Source organism: Buteo buteo, chromosome 11 (genome assembly GCF_964188355.1).
Source record: "Buteo buteo chromosome 11, bButBut1.hap1.1, whole genome shotgun sequence".
NCBI classification, from domain to species: Eukaryota; Metazoa; Chordata; class Aves; order Accipitriformes; family Accipitridae; genus Buteo; species Buteo buteo.
The window spans coordinates 33,932,434-33,953,581 of NC_134181.1; the positions used below are offsets into that span (position 1 = coordinate 33,932,434).

At 36.2% G+C, this 21,148-nt stretch overlaps 1 protein-coding gene across 2 annotated transcripts in view; it reads right to left on the reverse strand.

Annotated features, from left to right (window-relative positions):
* The window catches only part of RIMBP2 (RIMS binding protein 2), a 175,092-nt gene that overhangs the window by 60,002 nt on the left and 93,942 nt on the right, over positions 1–21,148 (reverse strand). For both annotated transcript variants that reach the window (XM_075041450.1, XM_075041451.1), the window contains 2 exons: positions 10,956–11,045; positions 5,455–5,577 (listed from right to left, as the gene is read on the reverse strand). In XM_075041450.1, coding sequence (XP_074897551.1) covers positions 5,455–5,577; positions 10,956–11,045 — 213 coding nt within the window. The remainder of the gene's footprint in view (positions 1–5,454; positions 5,578–10,955; positions 11,046–21,148) is intronic.

The following is a 21,148-nucleotide window of genomic DNA, read 5'->3' on the forward strand; positions in this document are numbered from 1 at the left end:
ATCTCTTCTCTGGTGAAACTGGTATTAAAGATTTTTATTTTCTAAATTACATATTATTCCCATAATACTCTCAGAGCAGAGACACAATGTCTTATCTGCAGCACCATGAGTTATTGCACACAAACCTATTAGGAATCAGCACTTGGAAACACAAATGCGTGGCTAAAATTGACAAGAACAGCCCAAAATATCTCTTATTGTGTACAAGAGAAAATTTTATCAAGCATATTACTAACCTTTAATGAGCTGTTATTCTCTGCTACATGTTACTCATAACAAAGAGGGACAGCACAGAGAGGCTGACTTCTCTCAATCTGGGTATGTTTGCAAAGGAAGCAGAAATGTCTCCAATACTCCATTTGGCCTCTGCTTGGGATTTATTTATTTTCATTTGACGTTTTGATTAAAAACAACAACAAATTGTCAAAAGTTTTTCCAATTCATCAGTTTTGACAGTAAAAACCCAAAGGTCTCACTTCACTCTCTCAAGATTTAGTACCGGATTTGGTACAGCATATTTTGATACCATTAAGTTCTTACTTCTTTTACAAAAGCTACTACAGAACATTTCTAGTCCTTTGCAGAGATCAATAAATAATTAATACCATGACCATACAGTGAATCTATGAAATATGATGAAGAAATAGATTGTGATACATGATCTGTGATTCCCCCCAGCTTTTAATTTCTTTGTGTCCTAAAATATGTATTTAATGGTCTACAGTTCACAGCTTTTAAGGTCAGAAAAGATCATTTGGTCATCTATGTTAACCTAAAAGTATCTCTCAGTCATTTTAGTATTGTCATGATCTACTTAGTATTTAAAGCAGCAAGGATCTCTTCACCCCAGCATCTGTCCCTCCCCTGGCACAGCAATTAAAACTGCCCCCACCCAGAAGCAATTCCTCCCCTCTCACTCCGCTCATAAATCGGTTCTGTCTGCAAATCTGTTTGGCGCTTCCTATCTGCACATCAGCTGCTGTCATTTCGTCTTCCAAGCCTGAGGGGAACAGGTTAGGGCAGCGGAGGAGGACTGCAGAGATCACTAGAAGAACAGCAGGGAGAAAGCTCTGAGCTGCTGAATTCTTTCTGCATCTTCCTTCAGGATTGACAATGATCATATTGCCATGGTTTGTGTAGGTGGTGGCAAGCCATTTGTCCATGCTATCGCTGTCCTTAATGTGAGGCAGGTTAGAACTTTCTAAACATGTAAATTTGCACTTCCCTTTTCGCACCCTTTCTAGAGGTCTTAATAATGTTACTCTAGCATCAGAAAGCAAATCCACATCTAAGAGAGCACAGAAAAAATACAGTAAGGACTTCATATTTCAAAACAATTGGCAAATGATTTCAAAGAAAATTTGAAGAAGGAACCTTTTCAGGGTATCCTTCAGATCAAAGGCAAGAATCCTGCTATGCAGCAGAGAATGAACTGGGGACATGGTGCATATCTCAGTTTTCTTTCAAACTATAGAGCTAGACAGCTGTATAGTATAAACTGTTTCTGAAATAGCACTTAAGGGACCTGCTCAAACAGTTCTTGTTTTTCCAGCTTTCCCATGGGCAGCAGGGGGATTTGACAATGAATAGCCCATCCTAGCTCCAACTGTTTCAGTGGTTGCGCTGTATTACCTACAGCTGCAAATAAAACAAAGAAATCCATTCTTTCCTATAGCAGTGACTTCTACAGTTCTAAAATGTGCAACTGGTTAATGCTAGAACAAACTCAAATGGCTTTCAAGTACTAAAGTCTTGTTTATGAGACAGAACTCATACATGGTGCTGAATGGGGGAGCAAATTTAATTCTCACCCAAGTACTCTTATCAAAGGACTTGTCATCTGCAGTTGCAGATGGGTGGGCACCATTACAGTGGAATGAATGGGAAAAGCTGGCTGAACACATCAGAAAATCAGAACTGTTCTATGTGAGAGGCACTGTGAAGATTCTCAGAAGTTAGCTAATTAAGCAGTTCTTCATCTTCCCTTTTCTGCTTTGTTGATACATCCTGAATTTCTCAAAAGAGAAACCGAATTTCTCTTTTGACAAGGAACTAGGCTAAATATTTCTCAAAACTTTCCAATGGCTGGAAAGCTGCAAACCATTTTTTTCAAACTACCAATTTCTCGAGCATATGAGGACACACATGAAATACACAATTGACTGCATCTGCTTGGGCATGATTTAGTGTTAAAAGGAGATTTAGGGTTTCAAGTCTGGTCAAGGTACTCTGCCAGCTCAGAAGGGTTCTGCTCAAGGGAGAGAACTACTGAACATGAAAAGACAGGTTCTCTATATCCACCAGACAATTTCTGTTTCAGTGAAGGAAAACTTTTGAAAGAGTTCTTAAGCAGAACAGTGAGATTTACAGAATGTTTCTCACACATCCATTAGAAGTATTATTGCAGTAGAAGTTAAGCAAAATCAGTGAAATAACCAGATTCAGCTCTTCTACAGAAGAAATTTGGAGGAATCATTAAGTCAAATGCCAGTAGATAATCTAATTATGGAGTGGAGAAATGAACATTTTTTGGTATAGCCAAAGAAAAAGGTATGTTCTTTAATTTGTTTTAAGAAAATCAAACATAGTCCATCATTAGAGGAGTTTTGAGTGTTCAAAAACGTATAAGCCTAGCAAAATCAGTATCTGAACTGGATATGAGAAATGAGTTTTATTGCTCATGAAAGTGGGGGTTTTTAGCAACACAGGAGGCCAGACAATAATAATTTGTATTTTGATTTGACAAAATGAGAATTAATGCCAATTTACTTAGAGCAAATTCTAATCCTCAGCTGTTTTATGAGCCATGAATTCACAGTTCATTTCTTTTCTAGACTTTTTTCCTCATATCTTTCTACTATGTGCTGCTTGAAGAAGTGAATTTCTGTAGATATCAAGCTGGAATCTCACAATCATTATTTAGAGAGCTCAGGCAAGCCACATCTGTTGAAATAGCTTCTAGGTGTTGATCCTGCTTTCTGTAGGTACTAGCACATGGCTCACAGTAAAATAGCAAACTAGTGATAAAGGTCTGTGAAGCAGTCTGTTTTGTATTCCCCAGAAGACAAGGAAGGAAATAACAGAAAAAGTAAATTATCTTCTATTGCTAGAGAAAAACTTCCTACTTGTTCCTGGGGAAAGCTGTATTAATCTAAAGACAGATAACAGTGTATCAGTCTTCTATTTAATTAAGCAGTTTCATTTTCCTTTCCCAGCAGATGTATTTCTTATTTGCACATAATTCTAGATTTATTCCATCAGTGCTACCTATTGACTGGTAAATAGGACATTGATAATTCACTGCACAACAATACACATAACAGTTAACTCCCCTTGGCATTTCCTGGTATATGATTTCAACAGCTTATGTTTCCAGAAGCTGCTGGAATAAATTGGTTTATGGAGCTGTCAGCTTATTTTTGATAACCCCACAGTCATTTGGAGGCTCAGCAAGAGGGAGGTAACTTATAACCACCTTTTATTTCCACCTGTAGCTGGAAAACCTTCTCCTCACCCCTTGAGCAATATCAAATAAAGCTTGAGAGAGGGTTTCAACAACGTATTACCAGTGCAACAAGCCAAAAATAAAATCTCTCTCAAAATTCAGACAGGTAGCCATTTTCATCACTACAATCATCTCCAAAAGCCCAGATCTATTCTGATGGAGCGAACAGCAAAATCATTTTTCCCCTTTTAGAGTGAGTCTGATGCAAGTCAAAATCATTAACAAATCCAATTTTAAATAGGTGATTATACTTATGACAAGCATTGACTGAAGCCACTTACCATTATTAAAACACTCTGCAAAGAAAAGTCTTGCAGAAATTTAAGATCTTGGACCACTTATTTTCATTTCTGTCTCCTACTCTCAGGGCATCCATTCCTTCTTTACTAGCCACTTCAGTGGTTTGAAAAAGGAAAACTTTGGGCTTGAGAAGATGAAAAATAAGCAGCTCTTTGGCAGTCTGTCAAAAAAGTTTCAGCGCTGGATCAATGCTCCATTCTAACCAGACAAACACATCCTTTTTTTTTCTGAATGGTCTGAATTACAGGCAAGTGTTTATAAGTGTTTTCTCTCTCAGGAATTCTCACTGTAGTCCTCAGCAGTGCAGTTCCTCCAGTGATGCAAACAGCTGTAACTGCGTGACTTTTTTTTTTTTTTTTTTTTTCTTTTTTAAAAAATCTTGGTTGCTTAACCCTCTTCAAGGCATGTTTTGGTGGCAGTTTTCCACAACACAACTTCCATATTTTCTACAACTAAGAAAACCTGAGAACAGTGGCCCATTCAAACCAGTCTGTGTTTCTACGACATCATATGCTTCCTTCCACTGGCTCCTTCTACCCCATCACACTGGCCACCAGCTCATTGCCTGTAAGGGACCTTTCAGACCCTTCTCCATTACTCCTGATCCATCTGTCAGATTTGGCTTATCAAGTTACTGACTTCAATCTTTATTTCATCAATGACACTTTGGGAATTTGACTGTTTCCTTCCCACCACTAGAACTTTTTTTGCACTTTGTTTCAACATATACAAATTATTGCCCCCTTGAATTAGCTGGTAAGTAATAATCTCTTGGTTGATTCAATTTTCCAACTGAATTTTGCTCTAACTCTACCTCATCATCTCAGCTAGATCTCACCTCTGTTCGACTCACCTCATGAATTCCACTATTTCATAGAATCAGTTTGTCCCATGGCATTATGCAAAATAACCAGGACAATAGAAACAGGACAGCATTGTCAGCTACACTGTGAAACCTCTACTGAAGAATACACTTATGATTCAAAATGTATTATTGAATTTTTAAAAGTTGAAAAGGAAGCAGCAAATTGATGACATGAAAACAACTGTGTATCTAGAAAACAAGCATGGCTAGACATCAACATACTAAGCTTCTCTAGAAGCATGTTAAAAGAAAGGTGGTTATGTGCCAGGCACTATAATTCTTTCTAAATAAGGCCTCTCCAATAAAACAACAGCAGGTTTTGCAACCCTGTCCTGACAATGGGATGCACTCTGCACAGGCAGTACGAGCTGGCACCAACAGCTTGTTTCAAAAGGCCACAGTAACATTTTGCATCAAGATAGACTGGCAGACATAGCGCTTTCTAAAGGAAAATATCTTGGCTGTTGTTCATATTTCCTTCATCAGCATAGTCGCTTCCCATTCTTTTTTCATCTTGAGTTACCTCCAATAACTGTATAGTGAAAACCAACACCCAATTACTTATAAAGTACCAAATAAAGATCTCTAAAGATGTCTTTCCTCCAATAGTTTGAGATCCCTTGTAGGTACTACTGTACTCCATATGTTAGATCTTAACTATAGGGGCATTCAGTCCCCTGGTTTGCAATGCACTTATGCTTCTGTGACTCACTGAATGAGCATCAGTCACATTAAACAAGCAATAGAAGTACTGTATTGTTGGACTTTACAGCATTATACATACCTTTAGGACCTGCTCTAAGTTCTCCAGCTTGGCTTGGAGCTGGTGTTTTCCCTTTACAGCCAAATCTCGTTCTTTGGTCACTCTGAGAAGGGTTTCTCCAAGATGGTCATAGTCTGATTTTACCTAGAAAAAATAAAATGTGGTTATTGCCCAAAGAGCTAGTTAATGAAGGGAAAAACATATCTTACACAAACATTTCTTCATGTTAAAATGGAAAAAGGAAAAAAAGTTCAAAAAAATAGGAAAGAAGTGTAAAAAATGGAAGGGAATGTTCATTGAAGAAATTGTGTGTCTCATATACACGTATGTGTGAAACGTATTTTCTTTTGACAAGGACTACAATCTGGCAACCAAACTGTAGTTATGCATAAGTTATGCATATTTAAACAAATATCCTATATAACGCAAAAAATAAATGACAGTCAAAAAATTCCTGATTTCTTTGGATCTCAGAGGTGGCTGTGCTACATGAAGAGACAGAGATCTAACTTACATACAGAAATGTAACTCACATGCACATTTTTCTGGGCTATTCTTTAGTGTAAATTGACTTCAGAATAAAGTCGAATATACATAATCAGCCTGTGCTAACATTTGAAATCAGTGTTTCTACAATTCAAAAATAGGTATTTTTCTGCAACAAACCCCTTGCTCTCCCTTAAAATATTTGCATACAGAAGGTTTTTAAAGAATCAGATAGTCATCAAGTAGAATTTGTTTTCTGATTTAATTTACTTGGTGCTAGCTTGACCATTTCAGTATGACTGAGTCTTTTTATACAAGATTTTGTGAATCATCATTAATAGTGACTACTTCATAAACACACATAGAAAATAAGAAAATGTAATATTAAACTATCCTGCCATGGAAAATTCAGAGCAGCTGAAAACTTGATTTCTTACCCCTGATCATTTTATGACTTAATGTCCTGTATTGATGCATAGCAATAGGATTGTTACAGCTTGTATCATATCAGAAACTACAATTTTTACATTAAGAATGAAAACCCACCAGCAATAAACACCTGGGTAAAAAAAATACATAATGGTCACATACTATTTCTACTTCCTTGCAATGTTGATAGAAGGTAAGAAAGCAAAGAAAGTGCCATATTATTTTTTGTGAACAGTGTTTCAAGAAGCATCTGTTTTCCTTTGTTAACTGCACCACAGCGCAGAAGCATAAACAATGCTGGCAGGATTACTGACTAAGTAAAGGCAAAGCAGTACAAAGTATTGGGATAAGGCATAGGCTTTAATCTTGGTGCAGGTCATGTTTCCTTCAAACTTCAGTTAAGGAAGTGACAAGTTCTCTTTTATTTTATTTAATTATTGTAATTTCTTCATTTTTTTTAAAGAATGAATGGCATTAAAGTAATGTCTGACATGAATATCTCCTGGACATTTTCTAAAGCGATGTTTTGGAAACTGATTCAGCCTTTCTATTCGCCTTCTGGCTCCAGTTTGTTAACTTGCAAATTTTGCCACGGACCAAGCAATCTGAATGGTTGCAGCCAGCCCGTGTATTCATCTTTGCAAGAGGGCTCTTTAGAGTGCAGTGGACTAGAAAAAAGAAAGAGGAAAATGGAACAAATCATGTTTTCCACAAGAACTGATGCAATTATTGTCAACCTCAGGATTTTTTTTCTGTGCACAGATTTTTCTTTTCCTTTTCTGTCATTTCTATATAACTAAGGAAACTATTAAACAATGGTTTTTCAGAAACTATTAACTTCCTTCATCCTTTGTATTGTATTTCATTGCTCAGAACAGTCAGTGTATATTGTTGAAGAATAATGAAGTGGAAAAAGGAAGCAATGAGGTATCACTATCAATGATGCAATTTTGTTATTGTCTGTGATTCTCAGTTCATTTACTGAGGATGAATGAAGTAAAATATTTTGAAAAAGTTTCAAGAAAAGGTTATTTTCCTCAGGCTTTAGTTTTTCCCTGTCTCTAAAACAATTGATATCAACTACATTTCTAAAGAGTTTTCTAAAACTTACTAGTCATCATAGTCTGCATAATTTTGGGGAGCTTGTGGGCACGGTACCTTTCTGATACGTGTTTTTCCCTGCTGGCAGTGAAGGGGCTATCAGAACAAATGGTACTTATCAGGCTGGTAATGTAATTTTGGAAATAGATGAATTAAGGACAGTTAGAACTGAAGATATTTTATATATCTCAGCGTCTTTCATTTAGGATCTCAAAGTGCATTCCTAAATTAGCTGAAGTTTAGGAATACACAAATGGTTCTGATAATTTCTCTTTTGGCACATCACCTTTCAGACAAAGTTCTACCTATATTTTCACTTTACAGGTTGGAAAGAACATAACCAAATCTAGCAACCACCTTCTGATAATTCCTCTTGTTACTTCCAGCAACACTGATAACTGTTAATATTTCTACAGGGCATTCTTGCCAGGAATTTCTTCTCTACAGACTGTGTATCACATAGAATGCTGTGATATACACATTTATATAACCCACAAGGCAGCATAAAACTTGACAAGTCTATCATGTGCTTTTTTATTTTTTTTAGGCAACATTTGTTCTTAAATATGAATTTAATGCTCTCTCCAAGCAGGCTGTTTAAGAACATATGGGATATACATGAACTAGAATTACACACAGAGCACATCAAAACATCAATGTTCCCAGTGGCAAAAACAGTTGACCTAAATAGAGTGCTGTCATAAACAGTTCTAATTTCATGACAGAAACAGGGAACATTTTGATCTGTGATGTTTCTCTGTTCAATGCATCAACCAATTTATTTTTCCTCCCATACCTTCACACTTACTAAATGTGCCCTCATTTGAGTCAGTTATGAAGGCCAGAGTACTGCTAAAGTGTCTTCCACTTCCTGAACACTTAAACAGAAACTAGTTACTGAAAACCAGCACACCAACATGAACCAGCAGTTTATTTCATTGGTGAGAAGCTCCATCAGCCATATAACCCACCATTTGCCTTAATCCTAGGTTTTAGAGACCTGCCAATTTCTCAAACTGACATTGTTCAGAAAACATTGTTCAGAAACTACCATGAAAATTGTATGACTTCAGGTATTGTGGAAATAAATACTGAATGTATAATACCTATTCTATTTTTACATAAAAACACTAGCACATATATATTCACATGAGCAGGAAAACAAGACAGATCCCCATGTCATAGCACTCTTAAGGACACAAAATCTTTTCAAATACTCCACTCCACGAATGCAACTTTGTTTCTCTTATGCAGAGTACCAAAACTAAATCCTGTAAGTTATGTGCAATTTTAGCTTTATTTTGTGGATTTAAAGGTAGCCAGCCTCCTACCTACTCCTTTCTAGAGACAAATTTCAGCAACTACATTGTGCAAAAATCAGCAGTAGTTTTATCTGTGCTGCATAATAGAATGCATAAACACTCCTCCAGCCCCATTTGCTTGGATAAAGTTGGCCTGTTTTTCAGGCCAGCTCTCAAGGGTGAAAAAGAATAAATTATTTTAGGCAGGTTTTCCCCTTCAGGGCTGAGTCCTAACTCTGTTAGAATTCTGCTCCAACCACCACATCCAAAGTATAGTTTCACACTTTCTGAAGAGTAAAATGTAATCTAAACTGCAGAATCTATCCTCAACCTCATTGTGTGTGGTAAAAAAAACCCCAAAACTAAAACACCACCACCCCCCCCCCCAAACCCCACAAAAACCCAAGTAATTCCCTCAGAAAACCTGTTATGCAAAAAGGAACATGAGGTTTGTTAACATTCAGGGTATACCGCAAAGATTGCATATTGTTAAGATTGTTAAAAGTGAGAGGGTACATTTAAAACAAGTCTTTGATCCTACTGAGGCCGTGATATTAAATTAATAGTGCAGGCAACCAGAATTGTTGCACCGTGCCTTTCACAGTATTTAATATATTTGAAGAAACAAACACCCATAGTATGACAAATTCTGACATTACAATAATAAAAGGTAATTTTATTACTAATTTAGTGGCTAATGTGTCAAAGGTTGACATTTTGCTTTTATCTTTTAAATTGCTTTTACTAGGTTTTTCAATGTACCTCAAGCTCTTCACTATAGTAAGAGACAAACATTACCTATAATAAAGCATTATTAACCACATAGTTCTTCACTTTCTGATAGTAAGGCGGCTAACATTTTTAGTGTCACCAATGTACTGAGCCTTCACTGCATTAATGTTGCATGCTATTCCTGTGTCAGCTAGAATATAAAACTGCCTAAGTAAGACTTTATGTGCCTTGTGAAGTAAAGAGTAAAGACAATGTGTAAACAACAATAGAGAAAAACATTAGGAAAGGGAGAAATTCTAGACAGATGGATGAATAAAATTAAGTGATGCTATGATACACATGGCTTCCTCCTATCATAAAGTATTATTGCACTGTCCTTTTATATAAAAACAACTTAAATTCCTCAGCAACAGGAAATTTCAGGTCTGCTTTGATACCAGGTGCTACGCACAAGAAGTAGAGTACATGCATAGCCATCTCTGAATTTTAGTGATTTGCATTATCTCAGGGACTTAATCAGACCTCCTTTGGTTTGGAAATTCAGCAGTGGGCTATTCTGTGACACATGCACATCGGAGATATCAAAGCATGCAACTACCACTGTTTTGCAAGCTTTGAGGATGGGCTTTCATCAGAGCCTAAGTGAGTTACAGCTCTTCTGATATGAATGAGGTTGCCGAGCAACTCACTTAAGCCCTGTAGAAATCCCAGATTGGAGTTTTATTTTTAGCTAAATGTAGCCCTGCAAAGTGGCTGGTTCATGATATTTCTTCCACCGAATGCATATGTGGTGAGGTAAGGCACATCAGCCTCTCCTTCCATGCTAGTCATGCCATGGGTTATTTGCCATAGATATAATCACACTGTAGTTATAAAGGTACTCTTTGTCCCATAACAGGCACAAAAAAAGAATCGAAGAAAAACACTTACTATTAAAATAGTTTTTATATCAGGACCTGGAATAGCTGAGACTATGCCATGTGCCACGCTACAGGGAAAGTAACAACAGCAAATTTGGATATTTGCTGCTTGACAAGAGCTTTTCAACATTTTATTGGCAAATTTAAAAATGCAAAGAAAAAATGCAGAAGGGTAGGAAAAAACCCTACCAGATAGCAATTACTTCTGTCAGTATTTTTCAGAAAAAGAAGAGAATTTTTCAAGCAAGTCTCATCAAAATCACCGAAAAAGACTTTTTACCAAAGCCTAATACCAATTTACAATACTAAGAAAATACACATCAGAGGAATGCTGTACCTCTCTAAAGCCTATCAGTGTGTCTTAAATTTTCACTTGAAAACAACATTTGTTTATAAAATAGATTTTTTGTAGTATATTTTTAATTAGAATATTTTATGTTCTCAAGTAGAAGCAAGTAGATGAGAAAAAATGACTATACTATCCACTTTTATCCACTTTGCAGCCTGATTTCTGTAACAAATGAATGTATGAAATCTGTGCTCATGTTGTTACCTGGTCATATTGCAGTGCTTTGTGGGACACACTTGCATACTGAAGGCTCAGGCGATTCTTTTCTTGCACAGCATCCTTCAGTTCATTTTCCTAAAACACAAGTAAAGAGTGTTATAGACTATTTATCTCCATTACATTACATCCTATTAAGTGCTTAAGGAAGCAATGTTTTTGCATTATTTGGTATTAACAAACTAATAAGAGTAATATCAGGCACAGAGCCAAAGGCACTGAAGGTGCAGAAACAGCAGATTAGCTTGCAATTACAGTTGGCTCTATCATAAACCCACATGTTTTCAGTAGATGACCTGATTAAAGACATGCAAGCAAAGAGAAATGTCCTGACTTCACAGGCCTGGTGCCTATAAAAATAATAATAATAATTTAAAAATCTCCCTATTTATGTAACAAAGAGCTCAAAGCTGGCTGCCTCACTTAGAGCTGGAAAGAGAAAGAGACTTGGCTCCCAGAAAAAAAGTAATGCTACCAAACTTAGGTCTTCAGAAGGCATTTTGAGGGCAAAAGCCAACAACTGGAATGCATGCTCATGCACATATTTTTTAATTCACATATTTCACTTTACTTATAAAGTATATCTATTTATAATTTATGTATATATACACATTCTCATACAAACATTTTTAGAATCTGGGTAGAGCATCTATGTACTACAGTGGCAGGCAAATCAGAAATGCAGATGGAAGTCAAAAGATAAGTAACCTATGCCTAAAGATCAAGGTATTAACTACAGCCTCAGGAATATATATTTATTTATTTAGACAGCACTATAAGGAGGAAAAAAGGAAAAGTAAACAATACTCAAATATACAGTCAAAGGTCAAACCAGAGGGGTGGAAATGCTTTGTCAGGTCACACAAATCAAAATACATGCAGCTTAGGAAAAACCAGCAGCATCTTCTCATATTTCTGACAATTTCTTTTTTGCACCAGTTCACAAAGCTAGTTGTCTCAGATTAAATCTTAAATTCAATTCCTTATGAAAGTTGCAATCAGTCATGCTGGGCAATCTGTAATCTTTCCATCCTACAGTGTGCATTATACATTATCTTCTGAAAAAATTGGTTTTATTTGCCAAAAACTGTACTAAGGTAGGCAAAACTGGGCCCACTTTTGAGTGATTTGAAATAATTTATGATTTTGCACCATTAAAATCCACACTATCAGCAGATCTCTCTACTAATTCTGCTGATGTCTTAAGAAAAACTGTTCAAGTAATGCTTTATCACAATTTCTCTTTAAAATTCTCAATAGGAAAAAGAATTAAATTGCCAACTTTTGATTTACCAATGTAAGCCCTAAAAAAGGAATTTAAAGATTCTGATATTTATATGTTTTTCATACTACTTGAACCAAAAAACTTCCCATTTTAAGCATACCTTTCATAAATCAATTTCAATACTTTCTGCACACAAGATCAAAGTTTTGAATAGAAAACTAGCATTTTCAATGAACAAAAGTTGTTAATCTGTTTATCTAAATTGTTTCCTAAGCATCATTAACTGAGCATCAGAACTAGTGAAGTTTACAGATTTCTGTCTAATATATTTCTGACTAATATATAAAGAAGGCGTGACATCCAAATCTGATTGACATTAACCACTGGGTTCGAAATTTATAGGGTCAGCTAAACAGATAGAATGATCACATGAATAATTTTTTTCTATAGAAAATGAGATTAAAATATCAGTTTTATAAAACATTTCACCCAGAAAAGGCCATTCTGAGTAACAGTGATTGTAACATATCAATTAATTCCGCAGAAGATACTGCATTTCTGCCCACATCTGGAATACCAGACTGATAGTTAAATTTAAACATAAACAAAGGATAGTGAAAATTAGTCCAGCTGAAGTAATGATATGTTACAGCACCATCGTCATACAATATCAGAACATCTCAACATCTGTTGGAAGCCATCGTCTTGACTAAGCGTTAAGTGCTACTGCACTGAACTAAACTAAGACAACAAACTGCAGAATATTCACAGTCTCCTGACTGCAGATATACCTATCATCTCACACATAAGGAGCTCAGCAATTATAATTTCTCAAGTGTGTTAATTCTGTTGTTCAGGGTGCAATTAAAAGTGGCAGTCGGACTCTGAGATGCTAGACAGTTCTGAGGGCCAAAATGAGAAGAATTTCTTAGCTCATGTTGCAATTTCAAAGGTGTGAATTAAATCAGTAAATATTTTTATAAGATCAGCAAACTGCACAGAACAGTTCCTTGGATATGCAAATAAATCATTGTGTCCTATTAATTGCTGAAAGTCACTTGTAAAGCATTGTGTGTCTATTCTGCACTTTACAAGGTGAAAATAAGCTACACTACCTGCTCTGAAAGCCTTACAACTGCAGACTTCTGTCAAGCCAGCTTTGACATTGACTTTAACAGATCAATTTGCATTTGTTACAAATCAATACTGCTCAGCTGACTTTAATGGGGAACAAGTGACAATGAGTTACCAGGTTTTAATAATGTTATTAAAAGGAATTCAAGCAGAAATGGGGTAGGGAGAAGGGAAGGGAGAGGAGGAGGAGTAATTAATGGCAATCTAGGCCAGTATCTTTCACACCCTACTTAATTTCTCCAGAAAGGAAACAGTTTATGAGAGATGGCACAGCAACTGGGCTGGCTGTTAGTCTTACCTGAAGAAAATACATTTTATCATGTTATTTGCAAGAATGAATAGAAGTAGGGCAGTAACTATCCCAGTTTCATTGGTCCTTAGTTATAAGCCTATTTCTTTTCACTTATATCTCTATTCATCATAGCGGCAATTTCTCTCAGTATTCTTTTGCATCTGCCAGGATAAAGCCCAGCTATGTTCCCCATCCCAACTAAATCCATAAAGATTAAGAATCACCTGAAACAGTAGCAGGGATTACTGGCACACTTCTAGCCTAAAAAATACACAGATAGAGACGCAGCAACTAAAACTCAGGTGCAAAATTTCCACTTGCAGTATTTGCAATAGGGATAGAACGTATTTGTATATATTATCAGTGTGTTCGGAAGTCACATAAATACATGTGCACTTATAATATTTAGGTTGCTTGCTCTCAGAAAAAGCATTAAGGAACAAAGAATATATAACTCGCCGAAGGCCTCAGATCAATAACATATGGTAAAAGCCAGAAACTGAACCAAAGTCTTGTAAATTTTAGCCAAGTTCTTTTATTGGGCTATGTTTTCTGGAAATGATCCAAGCCATAATTACTGTCAACTCAGAAATTCCCACAATATTAGTTTCAATTTGTTGACTTGAGTCATCTTTCAACAACAATGAACCCTTACCACAGGGGCTCTGACAGAAGAATTCTGGTAGATTCAGCTGTAATAGTTTAGCTACTGTATAGTAGTATCAGTCATGTCCCTGAAAGTAACCCATGATGTGGTTAATTGAAGCAGCACATACTACCGCCCAAAGGGGAACGCAAGCTAGCTTCTGTGTAGTATACATGAATAGTACTTCAACAGTTATGTTCTCTCTCCAAATTCCTTATGACCAGTTTCTCCAGTGTTGAATGTTTCCAGGTGCTAACTGTTACTTGGAGAAACACACTTACAGTACTCATTATACATCTCCTCTTCTCTTATGGTTGTGAAATACCACCTAGATTTTTGCAAATGATAGTTATACCTCATTGCAGTTTGTGATTTTCTGTCTGATCCATTGAATTGAGTGATTTGGTCCCTTAACAATATCCGCCTCAGTATTTTCCAGGTGAGTTCAATATAAACCTTCAACAAAAAAAGACCAAAGTTGATCCCAGCTATCCCAGAACTAAGTTCCACCCAACAGGCAATTCATATATTAAAAAAGAGAATTAAAGTCATGTAGAGGAAAATGACATTTTTACTGTTTTCTTCCACGTACAAACCAGAAGACTCAAATTTCTGCTATAAATTCTTACTGGCCCACAGTCAGTCTCTGAAAGTTGCCAGTGCATGGCTGCTCTTGTCAAAAGTGCTGTCATACCACCATTGTGTATACACCCATTTGACTGGGACCAGAGTGGCACACAAAAAGGTGTTTTTCATTTGGGGGGGAATCCAACACATTTGATTATCATTTTACTACGTTTTGAGTTGTCTTCATTAGGATTTTATGGTTGGTTCCTGAAAGAGCTTTGAAACGTCAAACACGTTTTAAGGGAGACGGATGCCTTTTGAAAATCCCAGCTTCTCGCACATGAAGGCCATGCTTCCTTAAGACACTATACTGAATTAGAGCATTTTTCCATTCTCTCTCCTTTATTTGGCAGCTAGCACTGAATGCATTAACAACAGGGCAACAGTTCTCACTTCAGCTCTTACAACTGCCAATTCCAAACAGAACCTCCAAGTCAACAGAAAGAAGAGGTCAGCAAATACATAGGGCAGCCATCACAAATGACAGACTTACTGGCAATAGGCTGGATATGTGCTTCTTGCATTCAGCTTGCCTGTGAATGCTAAAGATTCTCCACTACAGACTTCCTCTCTCTCAATTTAATAACTCCACCAAATTCTAAAGGGAACATGCAAAGAGACACTGCTCTGTTATTGCTTGGACCTAAGAGGAGGTTTTGTGTGATTTTTGCAATTCATTTTGGAGCTTGACATGACTGAGATTTTTAAACTTCTGGACAATAAACCAGTACCAGTCCAAAAAACAAACCTGTGGAAAGCATGACTATGCACTCTTCCCTCATCCTTTTATACAAATAGTTTTTTACTTCTTTTTACAAATTTAATGAGAGTTTTGTCCTTTTATCCCCTGCTGCCCTCTCCCCTGTTCTTCTTTTATGCACTGTACGTAACAATTCTGACAATTTAATTGTGCCTAAGAAGCAACATTTTATAGTCAAAGGAGGTCTACCATTTAACCTACGCAAATCAGTCCACTGCAGCTGTTAATAAAGACAAGTAGAGCAAAGATTAAGAACGTATCAAGCCAGTTAGTCCAAGACACAGTATAAAGGCAAATGCTGACTAAATGTTAGCACACTAATGTGCAAGTGAAAAGGAAGCAGTACTTCATGATTCAAAAAAAGCTTCTCACCAGTCTTGACATTGGGTATCAATTATTAGTTGAACAGTCTGTCACCCCCTTTCTAATGATGTTGCTACACAATACTCATTTAACAAAATCAAGGGCTTGAAGCAATTTAATTACTAGTCTAGCATGCATCCAAAAATTTTACAGAAAAATGAATGTGTAAAATTAATGATAAGGAAAGAAACAATAGAAGTGGTATGTAGAACTATTTCACCTTCCCCTACCCCCCCAAAATTGAAAGTATTGTCACAGATTAGCATCAACTAGATACAGAACAAACCAAACCCAAACTTTTTCTAATATATGTGGGCAGAAGTTGCACAGAGCCTAGACTGCTCCTGCTGAAGATTTTTTACCAAGTCAAATACAAAAAAGCATAAGCCATACTTACATATATTACATATATGGTGGTATGTCAATCATGCTGTGTTCATGTCAGGACCGTAAGTAGCATAATTTTCAAAAAGAATCTGAAATGTCTTTAGCATGTCAGTCAAAATTCCAAACAGCAAGGATATTTCCTGCTGGATATAAGGAATGCTTCAGGCATTCTCAGCTCAGACAGGCATTTTGATTCAAGAAAACAACACTAAGGACGATCTTTTCAGAATCTGCAAAATAAACTGAATCAGAAAATTGACAGCCCTCCCAAATGTATACAAACACAAGCAGTCCTGCAGTGTGCTATTTTTTAAGGGATGCCCAGAGCACTACATGGCTTTAAAGGCTCACACACCGGTACATACTTCACAAAACATGAGACGATTAATAAAGAAACATCCATGAAAAATAAAAATAAAAGACACTACAAGTAAATTGTGTTACCTTATATATAAGTTGCATCTTTTTAAGTGCAGAAATGAAGGCAAAAATGTGTGTTCATAACAGAGAAAAGTAAAAATTCTCCTACAGATATGAGGACTGACTATAAAAATTCATGGTAGGAGGATGACTTCTGTAGATTTAATACAATCTGACACTGCTGTCTGGGTAACAAGGTTCTACATTGCCTGGAGAAAGGCATCTGTTGCCCTGTGTGCTAGTTTGCTCATCCATTAATTATTTTTGTTTAAAAAAATGTTATACACTATTCATTTATTTGTAGCTCTTTTTCTTTGAGACTTATTTCTGCCAGTAACCTGCAATGACTGTATTAGAACACTCTGATTATAATCCCCTGTGATAGTTCTCTATTTTGATGATACATGAATAGAATTAATCCAAGAGAAAAGTGAAAACCTCTAGTCTACAGGTACTTAAAAAGGAAAAAAGAAGAATCTTCTGATCTTTTCTCATGTATTTTTGCCCTGTAAATGACTCACTTCTAAGGTCAGGTTCATCACCACCAATTCATTTTTTTTTCTTCTTGTAAGAGCTAAATTTTAAAGGCAAAGCTGACTCATCCTGAATAGTACACAGTAGAACTGTTTAAGAACCTCAGCATGGAAAAGCTAACAGAGCTAGACTGAGAGGCACAGCCTGTACAACAAACTGCCATTAAAACCTTTCTGATTTTCTCTTTGCAATTAACATATGGATGATGCAAGAAAAATACAGGCCGTCCTGCATAATTCTAGCCACTATATAGCATAGCACTGAGCAAAGTGGAACCAGAAGCAAGCAGAGAAAAGCAGCTTTCACAAGAGATGCTGCTGTTCTGTTACTGTTAGTAAATGTTCTGACACCACTTCCATTATATCTGACAGCTTTGGATGCATACCAGTAAGACAAAAGGGGGATCAAAGAAAGCACTGAAAGGTGCTGAATGTCCCCTCCCTGTCCCATGAAGGGTACAGCTCTATCCAGTACTGGCTTCCACAGGTATCAACTTTGACAGTTAGAAAGTTCCACTTTCAATAAATTACATACTATAAGTTAGTGGAAAACTATTAAATGCAATAAAAAATAATCAACTAAAGACTCTTTTTTTTTTTGAGGTGTTTTACTATTTCCATTTGATTCTTCCTCTCAATTATCATGATTGAAGTGTATGTTAGCAAGTAGTACAGGAAAGTAGTTGGACATTTTATGATGTTAACATTTAAAAGCTAAAGAATTTCTACAGAGAATATTAACAGGCATACATAAGTCTGTTCCACTACGACTCTTAAGATAAAGGCAGATCTGCTCAGAAATGCTTGCATTTTAAATAAAATCGCTTCACAATTTGATTTCCTTAATTTTAAATAGGAACTTTTCCATGCAAATTATACTTTGTTCTAACAAAAGAACACAAATGCAGCTTTAGCCTTCTAATCAGTAGGCTGAATTTAGCATAAGAAACACTACATAAAAATAGCACTTCTTAAAAAAACACTACTAAATAAGGAACACAGGAACTGTAGCAGTTTATTGGACTTGGAAATCATCAGTGTCTTGGCACTTCAGTGACCAGGACCAGATGTTATGAAGGAAGCACAAACAATGCATGGTATTATTTTTCACTTGAATAAGACTTAAGATAACAAGCTTTGCACTACCAACTCATTTCATTCACTCTCTTTTTGTCTTGTCTTTTGCAATATTAGCTTTTCACACAGCTGTTTCTCATAACTTGTCCACACAATCTTGTCTACCCCCTCAAATCTGTCACTCCTATAAGAACACTGATTTACATGATAAGGTACTCACTGCCATGTTTTGCAGGATCAAAGAGGAAAGGGACAGATCAACACCAGATTCACCTGAACTTCTGGAAGATTCCCCTATTTTAGAATCACATGTAACCATGTTTGATTTGCTGCTGCTCAGACTATGGCCACCACTGAAAATTGTTCATCACACTCGCCATCTTATTTTCTTCTCATATGGCACATAGCATGAACATGACAAGACCCTCTCATCTCTTTTAATAATGAAAATGTGTAAAGTGATAACTTTAGATATATCTAAGTGCAATGGTTTTATTGTAGTGTCCGTACTCGTGAATAAATAACACAGCAGCCATTCTAGCTGCAGCTGTTTATGAATTACCAAACACGCAAGTGCTCTTCAAGCCATTACTTTTGGACTTTATACCTACAGTGGCTGAAGGAAGTAATCATGAAGACAGCAAAAAAGCAGACATTCCCCACGATAATGTTATTTCATATTTGTTATTATGTTCATATTTTATGATGCCATGCTTCCTCCATGAGGTATGTGGAATGCGTCAGCTAGATTCTATACTCAAAAGCAAAAGACCAAATGTCTTTGCACACTTCCAGTTCACAACACAGATGGAATGAAACCTCTAACTGGCAGTAGGTGGCATTACTTTTTTTCTTGTTAACTTCCGCAGAAAGTATCTAACACTATCCCAACAAGCAAAGACAGCAATTGTATAACGTATGTTTTCAGTATCATCTTTTAAAACTTTCTCAGCATTTGCAATGAAATGTTATTATTGGATAGCTGCTTAATTCCCTAATGACAAAATTATACATAATCTTGTTGTGGAAAAGTAGTATACAAATGTATAGCTGATAATTGAAGAATCAATTCAATTTTAGACCTATCAACTTCAAAGAAAAATAAGGGGTAAGGGAGAGGTCAACTCTCATCAGTAATGTCTTATTTATGTATGTTAACACTGTAATACTTTCAATCTAAGGCTGTTCTAATAACTAAAATTATGCAATATTGATAATGCTTTCATCAGTGACCATAGAAAAATTATTTTGATAGGCATAAGTTTTAATACAAGCTTCATACCAAAGTAATTCTACCACTGACAACACAGCTGTTCCTAATTTATCCAGAATGTGCTTTAGCTTTTGTTCAGGCTACCCTCCTGAAGATACGCCCTCACCAGAAGTCAGCCAAACTACTACTTAGTATTTCCTTTAAAAAACAAGCACATTTGTGTTCCACCTTTCAAATAACATCCAGCTGCTGGGAACATAAACATAGCCAAAGATACAATAAAAATACATTTCTGCAGGCTTTAGTAGTGAATTAATCTCAAGCTTAATATTACAGCAGTGTTTTCCCTTGGACAGTATTAGAAAGTTAATCAATTCGATTTGTGGGCTGAAGCAAAATCAATATTTATCCAGGGGTATTTCTTTCAATTATTTTTACACTCAATTCTCAAAACAATACATTAATCTGTGTATCTGAGAGACAGAGTGTCTAATTCTCATTTACCATGCCACAGTTCTAGTTCCTTCAGGGAAAACTTATAGTCAAGGGAAAGAAAAATTATCCACTGCTAAGGGAGAAAGGAGTGAACAAGGTCCCTGGTCTTGTATAAAGGCACAAAGGAAACACAGTGTGGCTTAAACATTAACCCCATTTGAATGCTGGTATCAAGCTGGCACAGTCTGAAGAGGACATTCCCTACTGCCCACTTAAAAATTATTTTCTTTTTATTTTACCATCATGCTACATATTTTTTGTTTCACATCTCAATTGGTGATAAATCGTTCTTTTGCCTTGAGTCCAGTGGATGTGCCAAAGATCCAATTTATTTTTGTAGGTCAAACCAAATGTCACCAACTATTTTAAAATAATTAAAATGCACAGTGAGATTTTAGTAGTTTCTGCACATGCATGAATTTCCACTTGTACTTTGTGATAATTCATAAGGAACTTGCTATCCACATTTTCCACTTCAATTTCACTAGTTGCAGAACAAACAGAATAAAGCTAAACATCAGCTAAAAAACATGAACAAAGTTGCTCTGATCTGGAGCTCATTAGAGGTAAGGCTGCAACAGAAAACATCTATTCAACTATCTACTAAGGCATTAAGGTTTCCATTTGCTGATCAACAGAACACAGACAGAAGACTGGTGAACGACGATGTGAACTTGGAGATCTCTCAGTAGAATACCTTACAGGATCTTCTAAAGACCATGTATGTTAGTATTCTGCTAACACACCAGTTGCAGACGCTTTTATATAGGAATATCTCATGGAGAGATCTTGTCAACTTTGATTAAATCGTCAAGTTCATTGCACTACTTCTTATAATAGAAATTTCTTATTCTTACTGAAATAGAGCAAGACATTTCTTGTTCTATTTCACTGATAATTAAAATGCAATTAGTTAGATCAGCTTTCACAAATATTTCTCAGAAAGCTTTCCTTTTTGTCATGCACAAAGAGAAGAGAATAGCAAACAAGATCAACTGTTGCCATGGTA